Genomic DNA, 10,446 nt, shown 5'->3' with positions numbered 1-10,446 from the left:
TGGCTACCATCCTGGATATCATGCAAAGCATTGGTCTCTGTATTTACTTAGAAGCAGAGCTTCGGGAGTTATAATGCCAAACTGTTTATTTTCGCCACTAGTTTTTTTTTCTTCGAGACAGAGTCTCGCTCTGTTGCCCAGGCTGGAGTGCAGTGGCAGCTCTCGGCTCACTGCAACCTCCACCTCCTGGGTTCAAGCGATTCTCCTGCCTCAGCCTCCTGAGTAGCTGGGATTACAGGGGCCCGCCACGACGCCCAGCTAATTTTTGTATTTTTCCTAGAGACGGGGTTTCCCCATGCTGGCCAGGCTGATCTTGAACTCCTGACTTCGGATTATCCACCTGCCTGGGCCTCCCAAAGTGCTGGGGCTGGGATTACAGGTGTGAACCACCGTGCCTGGCCCCCCACTTGTATTAATCTACATCATCGCAAACACTTATTGACCATGTTTTAATTTTTGTTAAAATTGTAGGTGCAACATAATGTCTTTTTTTTTTCTTTTTCTTTTCTTTCTTTCTTTCTTTTTTTTTTTTTTGAGACAGAGTCTCGCTCTGTCACCCAGGCTGGAGTGCAGTGGTGCTATCATGGCTCACTGCAAACTCCACCTCCCGGGTTCAAGCGATTCTCCTGCCTCAGCCTCCCAAGTAGCTGGGATTACAGGCACCCACCACCATGCCCGGCTAATTTTTGTATTTTTAGTAGAGTCGGAGTTTCACCATGTTGGCCAGGCTAGTCTCGAACTCCTGACCTCAAATGATCCACCCACCTCAGCCTCCCAAAATGCTAGGATTACAGGCATGAGCCACCGTGCCTGCCCCATATTACATATTATATATATTATATATTAATATATGTAACATATGCTATCATTGCTAACATATGTAATATATGCTATTATTAGCTTCTTCCATTTTACAGCTCCCATGTCATTTGGAGACTCAGTGGTCTCGCCAAAGTGCCCATCTCACAAGTGGTCCAGCCCCATTTTGGGATCTCCTGCACCACACTTAATGGCCCCAACCATAAACTGCGTGCCTACAACTATGTCACTACACACACACTCACAACAGTGGTGACTCCACCTCATAAGGGCAAGCCCCCATGAAGTGAGGTCTGCCCCTTAAAGGAGCCTCAGGCCAATGACGGTTTTCCTTGTGAATGGGAAAAACATTCTGCAACCTGGTAGAGTCTCTCCCAAAATCCGGAGAGATTGATGCCAATAAGTCCTCTGCCTCTCTTTGAAGACTCACAAACATCTTAAAGATATTTCACACAACTTTGAGACCTATGTGTCATGATTTATTGTGCAACAGTTTAGGGAACTCTACTCATGATGGGGCCCCTAGCACCTCAAAGCAAGCCTGCGACTCCCAACCTCTCCCTAGGCTTCTTCCCCCAACTTGGGTCTTTCTTTGTGTAATGTTTCAAGGACTAGTAAACTCATGATACAAGCGCACCCAGGAGGCACGCCGTAAATGTTCTTTAAATGAATGAATGAATGAGGAAGGAATGTTACTGTGTTGCTAGGTAAAGGTGAAGAAAGGAATGTTGGGGGGGCCAAGCTGGGTGCTGATTGGCTAGTCCTCACAATGCAGTAGGGGCAGAGCACGGAACGTAGGAGAGGGTTTCTTTAGACCAGGTAGTCGCTGCCCAGCCGGTCAGGACGTGGGACGCAAGGGGCAATCCTGCCCGGTTCGCAGGTCCGAGGCGGGCGCGGTGGCCCTTCGGGCCCCGCCCCGCCCCGCCCCGCCTACCGGCAGCCCGGCCACGACCCAAGCGGAGGCCGCGCCGACGCCTGCGCAATGTATCCGGAGAGCCACCACCGCCTCCGGTCCCGACTCCGATGATGGCGGACGGCGCCGCAGCTGGCGCTGGCGGCAGCCCATCCTTGAGAGAGCTGCGGGCACGGATGGGTGAGCGGGCGGGTGGCTCCCGGGGGTGGTTCGGGCCCGCGTGGGAGGCAGGGTTCCCGCAGTCCCCGGGCCGTCGGAGCGGCGCAGCGGGCGCCACAAAACTTTTCCCTGGAGTCGCCTCGTGCTATCTGGTCCTCCCCTCACCCCCGCCGGAGTGCCCTGGGATGGGACAGGGGCGGGGGCGGGGGGTTGAAATTGTCAGCCGACGCCGCGAGCCGCCTGAGTCCCGCCGCCAACGGTCGAACTGCCGCTGCCAACGGTCTGAGCCCCGCGGACGCGGCGCGAGGCAACTCACGGGCTCTGCTTCGACGGGCGGGGCGGGGGCGGCTGGAAGCCGGACCCCGCGGACCGCCCCGAGCCCCATCTGCCCTTGGGGGGCGGTGGCCGCCCGCTCAACCGCCCCAACGAACGCACAGCTGCCTGGGATGTGCGGGCGCCCGCAGGGACTCCGCGCGCCGGCGCCGCCTCCGCCGCCAGGCAGCCTTTCCAGGCACGGAAAGTTTGAGTTATCCCCCAGCCCGGGTCGTGGGCGAGTTTAGGCGCTTTTACTGTCGCAGTCCTTGCCTCTCCCAAAGGCTTACCTCCTGCACCCTCCCGGTCAAGGTCCAGGGAGGAAGCTGGGTGAGGGTGGGGATGCTTAAAAGTTGCTTTAAAAGTTGGGATGAAACTTGGCTCTTTGCATCTCCTGATTTGCCTGCTGTAGCACATGACTTCAACAAGATGTCATCTTCTGTGGGACATCTTGCAGTCTCTAGGCTGAACTGAACGGGAATCAGCACTTCAGAGTGCTTTTTCCTCAACTAGTCCCATCGCCAAAACGTTTTTCCCTCCTCGAAAACCGTTAATCTTATACAATTTGACAGCACATTGCTTGGTCCAGGAGACTGCTCCACTACCTGAGATAGGATTTCTTCCTTGCAGGAGGTTGCTTTTAGCCTGTTAGACTAGTTCCCTCTGCTATGAGCGCGAATAAAACGATTTTATTAATTTTAATTGAATTTCTTAGGGTTTTTTTTGCATTTGCAATTAAAAAGTTAGATTGTTTACGATTGGGAAGCTATATGTTACTTGAGAAGACTTTGAATCAGCTCTCCAAAGACTGTGTCAGAAGCATATACTACATACACTTCCACCATTCATTAGGGAGAAAAGAATCTTCCTTCCGTGTCTATACTTATGGTTCACCTAGAAAGACAGTCTCCAATAAATTGTGTTGCTTATTGGTACCTGTGGCTCTCAGGCACTGGTTTATTTCAGTGATTTAGATTAACCAGCATTACTCCAATATGGTGAAGAAGCTGTGAACCGGATAAACCCCTAAAAGCATTTGTATATCAGATGTTGGAAAGTGTTTTAAAATTATATATGGGACCAGATACTGGAATTCACAGCATTTCAAACCAAAAACTTAAGAGCCATGTAAAAGTCTTAACCTAGGACCCTGGTTTAAAACCTTGCTGCCCACTTCATGTTAGGAATTGTAAATATCGCATGTTAGACTTTTTTCACAGAGCACCAACTTGACCAGAACTGCCCTTTAGATCTCAGCGTTTTCCTGAAGGGGTCAAGGAGACAGATGTTTTTGCTAAAATGTTGTTTTCATCTTCTGCTGGCAGCCTGGCAGCAAGAGTTAAAACTGTCTTGAATACATAACATATAAATGCATAGCACAGTCAAAATACATTTATTTTATACATTTATGTATGCATGCAATAGATACATGTATATATATATGTGTTACATATAAAGTGTAAATATATATTTGTTGAGTGATGTTTTCTGTGCATAGCACTGTGCTGAGGTTGTAGCATACCAAATATTTAACAAAACACGTGTTTATATTTTTATGCAGAATTGTTTTAAAGTAAAAATTTATTTGAATATTTCAACCAGATGAGCATAAGAAACTTGCCACTGACGTATCACCTTTCCCTTCTTGTTTTTCTAAATTCACCAGTGTTTCTCAGTTTAGAATAACTTTTTCAAAGAATAATTTCTACCAATGCAGAAAAAGCTACGGAGATTGACAGCCAGATTATCATAGAATTTTAGAGTTGGAGAAACCTTAAGATGATCTTGTCAGGCATCCAGAGTCCCAGCTGTAAAATCCTGGGGCACTTCTGCCACTTGAATGGGCACTCTCATGAGGAGCTTAATATTTTTCCAAGTAGCCATTCCATTGTAGACAGCTCTAAATGGTAGAAAATTGTCTCCAGTTTTGTCTTCAAGACATGCTATCTTTGGTTTGAACTTGGAGGTCTTCTGAAAGTCTCAGCCCTATGGCTTTGGCTTTTGCTATTTGAGGCAAAATTCTGTGAATCTGCCTGATTTTTATGGTTCTCTGGTGGCAGATTTCTTTTCCTGTTATTTTTTCTTAATATTTCAAAATAAAGTTGCTTTGAAATTTACAGTTAAATCAAGTTCTGGCTTCACCACTTAATACCTGTGTGAATTGGGAAAGTTATGTTTAGCTTCAGTTTTTTCAACTATAAAAAAAAATTGGGGAAAATAATTACGTCCACTTTATAGGATTGTTGTAAGAATTACATGAAGTAATACAAATGAACTTTGTAAATGGTGAAATGATATATAATATGTGTTATGGAAGTTTTTAGAAACGTTCCATAAATACAGATTAAGATTCATAATGCAGTTTTAGTAATACACTACACATTTTCTTATTTAATCTCTGGGCAAAATATAACTTTTACTTTAATTTTGGATTTAGAATTAGTATAAGGACTACAGAAATACCTTGCTGTTACTCTTAACTGAATATTAAGTAAATTCCCTCATTCATTTAAATGCATGTTAAGTAAATTCTTTCATTCAATGAAGTTGAATAAAATGTTGACTTTATTATATCCAGACATAAAGGTGTTATCCCATTTTCTGGACATTTTAAATAATTTTTAAACCCTGTCCTTTCTGTTAATGTATTTCTTACCAGTAGGAATTTGGATACAAAGGTCTAAAAATCAGATTTGATACTACTACCACATTAACCTTTATATGATTTGGTTCATTATTCTCACCACAGCTACTTCTAAGGTTATTTCTGTTTAATAAGATTTTTAATTAGCCTGGTAAAAGTATACTTTTTTTGAGACAGGGTTGCCCAGGCTGGAGTGCAGTGGGATGCTAAAGGCTCACTGCAGCCTCAAACTCTTGGGCTCAGCCTCCTGAGTAGCTGAGACTACAGGCATGCACCACCACACCCAGCTAATTTTTGTATTTTTAGAGATGGGAGTTTGCCATGTTGGCCAGGCTAGTTCCAAACTCCTGACCTCAAGTGATCCACTTGCCTTGGCCTCCCAAAGTGCTGGGATTACAGGCATGAGCCACCACCCTGGGCCAAAAATGTAGATTTTGAGGGAAATTATCAGCTAGATAGTGTCAAATACGGACTATCCTTGGGACTTCTAAGCAGGAGAACTGAATGTGTAAAAACAATACTACAAGTACTTTATTGTTTTCTCTGCACTCACATAAAAATGTTGCAAGTGGGTATATAGGAGTGTCTATAGACCAAGAATTTTTGTTAATATACTAGTGCTCAAATTCAGAAAATAATTGTGGTCCATGGAATTGCCAGTACTTAAATTATTAAGGAAGCTGAGAAGAGTCTAATTCTCAAATTAAGCTAGGTCATATATTATCTGGGCTGTTCGGCCTCTGGGGTAAAAAAAAAAAAAAAAAATGGTGATCCTTACGGCAGCAATTGTGATGTCATTTTCAAGATTATGCTGTAAAATAACTCCCTCAGTAGCAATTAACACCTCAGAGTTCATTCATTTTATAAGTCCAAGGACAGCCCCTCTATTCCCTCAGTTACTTTAACTGCCCATCTTCAACTGTTACATTTTTCTCAATACATAGAAACCAGACTTGTATGCAGCATCACAGGGGCTTACTTCCTGTGCTTTTCTACAAAAGAAGAACAGAGTTAGTTTTCAGTGTTATTTTCAATACTCTTTCTGAAGATGCTCAGTACTGTGGGACATTTTAGATATAGCCATGTGTGGAATTAAAGGGTTCAGGGATTCCCCTATAATAACTCATGTGTGTCATCCTGGAATTTTAGTTTTCTTACTTTTCCTCATACTGTGCTTTCCTAATCTTACACTTCACCCTTATTGAAGTTTATCACTTTTCTGCCTGTTTACACGTTTGTTTGCACCTTGTATAATTTATATTTGTTTGCTTGACATCTACCTAGAATGATACCATCTCATTGGAGATTACTTCTTCTAAAAGAATATTTATTTCTCCACCTTCAATATGCATCAGAATAGAGCTTTCAACAATTGTAGATGCCTGGGCCCCACAGCCAGAGACTGGTGGTGGGGAGCGGGCAGGCAGGCATTGCTGATTTTCTAAAAGTGAGTTAGGTGATTCCAGTGTGCAACCAGGATAGAAAGCCCCTAATTTAGGTAATTTATAAATGTACTCCTTAACATTGGTTGGGCCTGATCTTTCACTGAGTATTTCACTGTTAACACTTTGCTTCCCAATTCAGATCCATAAATTCTTAACCTGTTATCTTCTGAATTCCCAATTTATGGTGAAACTTAATTTTTCCAATTCCTCGCCAGCTCAGTATTTCTAACACTTGGTGTAATGTTTTGTTTGAGACATTTTTAAAATCTATTAATCATTGGCTTCTACTCATCCACAAACTTATGCTGCCACCGCCACTAACAACTCAATTATCTTTATGTCTACAAATACCCTGGCCCATCATAGTAAACACTTTAATTTCTTTGTTAAAGTGTTGTTGAAGATCATAGGTGTTCAATATATCTTTGTTGTTGACCCAGATGAAATCAGTCATGATTTATAGAAGTGATCCTATCCTTTATCATCAAATACAATTGGCCGTGGTTTGCTGACTCCTGTGTTAGCTATCCGTATTCTTAACATCTAATCCTTTTATCTCCCTGTATTTTAGTTGCTGCAGCAAACGAGATTGCTAAGGAAAGGAGGAAGCAAGATGTGGTTAATCGTGTTGCAACCCATTCCTCAAATATAAGATCGACATTTAAACCAGGTATAATTTCTCTGATGCTTTGATAGATGTCAAAGTGTCATATCTTTAAAATTTGATATCCTATTAATATCTAACTATATTCTTTTTTTTTTTAGTAATCGATGGATCCATGCTTAAAAATGACATAAAACAAAGATTAGCAAGAGAGCGCAGAGAGGAGAAAAGGAGACAGCAAGATGGTATATTTTAGACATTTTTTCAAAAATCAAAATGAATTGTGTTATATATTGCAAAGTGTTTTTAACTTATTCCTCCTAATTTGTTTATATGATAGAGTATAATTTTTATATTATGTATTATTTTGGATTAAATCCTTTTACTAAATCAGGCAAGAAGGCCCATGAAAATTCTTTGATTAAATTGTTTAATTTTTGAAGGAGTAGTTTATCTTAGCTTTGATTTTCTGAAAACTAAGGTCTGGAAATTTCTTCAATATTTGTAAAAACAATCAGAATGGGATTTCAGTAAAAGTGATTCTTTTTGTTTTGTTTTGTTTTGAGGCGGAGTCTCACTCTGTCACCCAAGCTGGAGTTCAGTGGCGCGATCTCAGCTCACTGCAACCTCCGCCTCCCGGGTTCATGCCATTCTCCTGCCTCAGCCTCCCGAGTAACTGGGACTACAGTCACCCGCCACCACACCCGGCTAATTTTTTGTATTTTTGGTAGAGACGGGGTTTCATCATGTTAGCCCGGGTGGTCTCGATCTCCTGACCTCGTGATCCACCTGCCTCGGCCTTCCAAAGTGTTGGGATTACAGGCGTGAGCCACCGCTCCTGGCCAGTAAAAGTTATTCTAAAAATGAAAATAAATTGCCAATAATCCTAACATAGATAAGATGAAAAGCATGTTACCAAGTTGTAAAAAGATTATCCTTTTAGATCCTAATTTATACAGAGTCACACTTCAGAAGCATTTAGTGAGGGAAAATTTGAATATAGGAAAAATTTTGCTCTCCTGTAATATGGTATATGGTTAAGTCCATTAATGTAAAACTGGCATGTTTAATATGGTCTGTATAGATGAGGACTTTGAAAGAAGTTTCCTAGTAGAAGGGAACAAAACATATATCCTGGCCATGCAGTTTTTAATAATTAGTATTTTAATGTACAGCATATTAATATGGTAGGGTTTGACTTTAGCTCAAATCAGCAGAAATATCACATGAAAGAAAATATTTTTTCTTAATTTGGAATTGTAGTTTGGACAGGATGAGAGTCATTTGGCACAGACAATCCAGTTCTCCAGAGTTAAATGAATACTCAGTGAAAATGGTTCTGCAGTGGCTACCTCTGTTCACTTTTATAATAAATCTTTAGTTACTAGCACAGGTTGTGTTATTTTAAGAAAGTGAATGAGATGTGTTAACTTTTTCCTTCTGTGTGTGTAATGTGGAAAACCTAAATATTTTCTTGGCTCTTACACCTTGAAAATGTATTTGGAATATTTCAGCCAATAAAGAAACACAACTACTTGAAAAAGAAAGAAAGACCAAGCTCCAATATGAAAAACAGATGGAGGAAAGACAGAGAAAGCTGAAGGAGCGAAAAGAGAAAGAAGAACAACGGAGAATAGCTGCAGAAGAAAAAAGACACCAGAAGGATGAAGCACAAAAGGTACATAATTTTACAGCCTGTGCATGAGAGGATAAACTGTGTTGCCTGAGTCTAGAATATTGTTTTCTCAGGCCTTCTCTGCCTTACTTGCCCTGTAGAAAGGGAACCAATCCCAGCTCTTTCTTCTTCGCTTCCTCTTCCCCTCAGCATTATATAGGCTTTTACCCATGTCCTGATAAGATGCCAGGAGCTGAGACCCACTAGCCTAGGGAATGGGGAGACTTCCAAATCCAGGAACAAAGCCCCATCCACCTTCAGGACTTGGCACATGAGGTACCTGTGGCCTGGGGTTTGTTCTGAGTGGCTCTGTTTACTACCAAAAAGTATTCACTGTTGTCTCATTGCCTACAGAATAGGGGCAGACCCCACTGTCTGACCCTCCCTGACGTGCCCTCATCTGACCGATTTCTCACAACTCCTTTAAAAGTGTGACTCCCCAGCCAAATCAGGGCATTCGCTCTCCCTTTCAGCTTCCCTGGCTCCCTCTGGTGCACACTCACACTCTCTCCCTCTCTACCCTCTGTCTCCGTGTTCCTCACATTCCCTTTCCTGACAGGGCCCCTCTGGATGTGTGGTTCAGAGTCAGCATTCTTGCTCTTGTTTTGTGGCACTGCTCCTCTCTTTTCCTTTCTGGATTCTCTTTTGGTGTCTTTGGCACTCTGTTGGGATGAGTCTGTGGCTTTGTTATGCCCTCTCTTTTTCACTTCTGTCTTTCTTCAGTTTGTCTTTTGTGGTACTGGGCATCTGGCTACCTGTCTCATTCCGTATGATTCTCTCTGACACCAAATTTTTCTTTTGTAGGTCATTTCACTACTTGACTTGGAGTATGCTTCACTCCTTCTGAATGTAGCGTGGTCGCTGTGACACTGTCCTCTATCTTCCTGGCATTCTCTCTTTCTCTTTATTCCAGGGATTTTTTTTTTTTTTCTTTGAGACAGAGTCTCACTCTGTCGCCCAGGCTGGAGTATAGTGGCGTGATCTTGGCTCACTGCAACTTCTGCCCCCCCGGTTCAAGCAATTCTCCTACCTCAGCCTCCCAAGTAGCTGGGATTGCAGGCGCCTACCGCCACGCCTGGCTAATTTTTGTGTTTTTAGTAGAGATGGGGGTTCACTATCTTGGCCAGGCTGGTCTTGAACTCCTGACCTCGTGATCCACCCTCCTTGGCCTCCCAAAGTGCTGGGATTACAGGCGTGAGCCACTGTGCTCAGCCCATTATAGGGATTCTTAAGTGTCCCTAAATAAGCCTTAGTCTGTCTTTTGGTCTCTGACTCTGGCCTTTTTCTGCCTGAGGCAGCTTGATTTTCTTTCTTCTGTCTTTGTCTTAGCTTCTGTCTGTTTTTCCCCATCTTTATATCCTCTGCCTGCCATTCTCTCAGTGTGTTGTATTTTTATTTCCCTCTCTTATTTTCTGTCACTCTAATATTTGCATTTCTTTTTCTCTCCTTTTCTCTTTGGTTCCATTTCTCCCATGAAGCTTCCTCTTGTCTTTCTCTGCGGTGCTCAGTTTCCTCCCTCCTCATCCATACCTTTGCTCTTGTACGTGCTTCGTCTCCAGCCCTGCACCCTATCTGGAGAGCTTCCTGATTCTAGGACACTTCTTGTGCCACTTTTTCCCCATCCATGGTGTACTATATCTCTCCCTTTCTGAACCCTTTTCTGTGGTTGTTTATGCTCTGTTTCATGCTCTAGTATTTGGTAGACTCTCATTCAGAATTTCTGTCACTTTCCATCATCTTCTGTGAAACATCTCTCTTATTTTACTTTTCTGTGGTAAAGAGATGAAGGCCAGAGAAAGAGAGAGAATGAACTAAGTAATGATAAACGAAGAAAGAACCAAGAACTAAGTAAAGAACCAAAGAAAGTGAAATATA

At 42.7% G+C, this 10,446-nt stretch overlaps 1 protein-coding gene across 6 annotated transcripts in view; it reads left to right on the top strand.

Annotated features, from left to right (window-relative positions):
- Positions 1–1,518: 1,518 nt before the first annotated feature.
- Positions 1,519–10,446, top strand: part of MAP7D3 (MAP7 domain containing 3) — a 38,496-nt gene continuing 29,568 nt past the window's right edge. For 5 of the 6 annotated variants that reach the window (XR_010154692.1, XM_063804101.1, XM_016944257.3 and 2 more), the window contains exons 1-4: positions 1,519–1,912; positions 6,864–6,962; positions 7,058–7,141; positions 8,411–8,574. Coding sequence is in view for 5 of the 6 variants with exons in the window: in XM_063804101.1 (XP_063660171.1) it covers positions 1,843–1,912; positions 6,864–6,962; positions 7,058–7,141; positions 8,411–8,574 (417 nt within the window). In the remaining variant the exon portion in view is untranslated. The remainder of the gene's footprint in view (positions 1,913–6,863; positions 6,963–7,057; positions 7,142–8,410; positions 8,575–10,446) is intronic. The other variant, XM_016944258.4, reaches the window with a different exon arrangement.

Source organism: Pan troglodytes, chromosome X (assembly GCF_028858775.2).
Source record: "Pan troglodytes isolate AG18354 chromosome X, NHGRI_mPanTro3-v2.0_pri, whole genome shotgun sequence".
NCBI classification, from domain to species: Eukaryota; Metazoa; Chordata; class Mammalia; order Primates; family Hominidae; genus Pan; species Pan troglodytes.
This window is presented reverse-complemented; position numbering and strand designations above follow the sequence as displayed.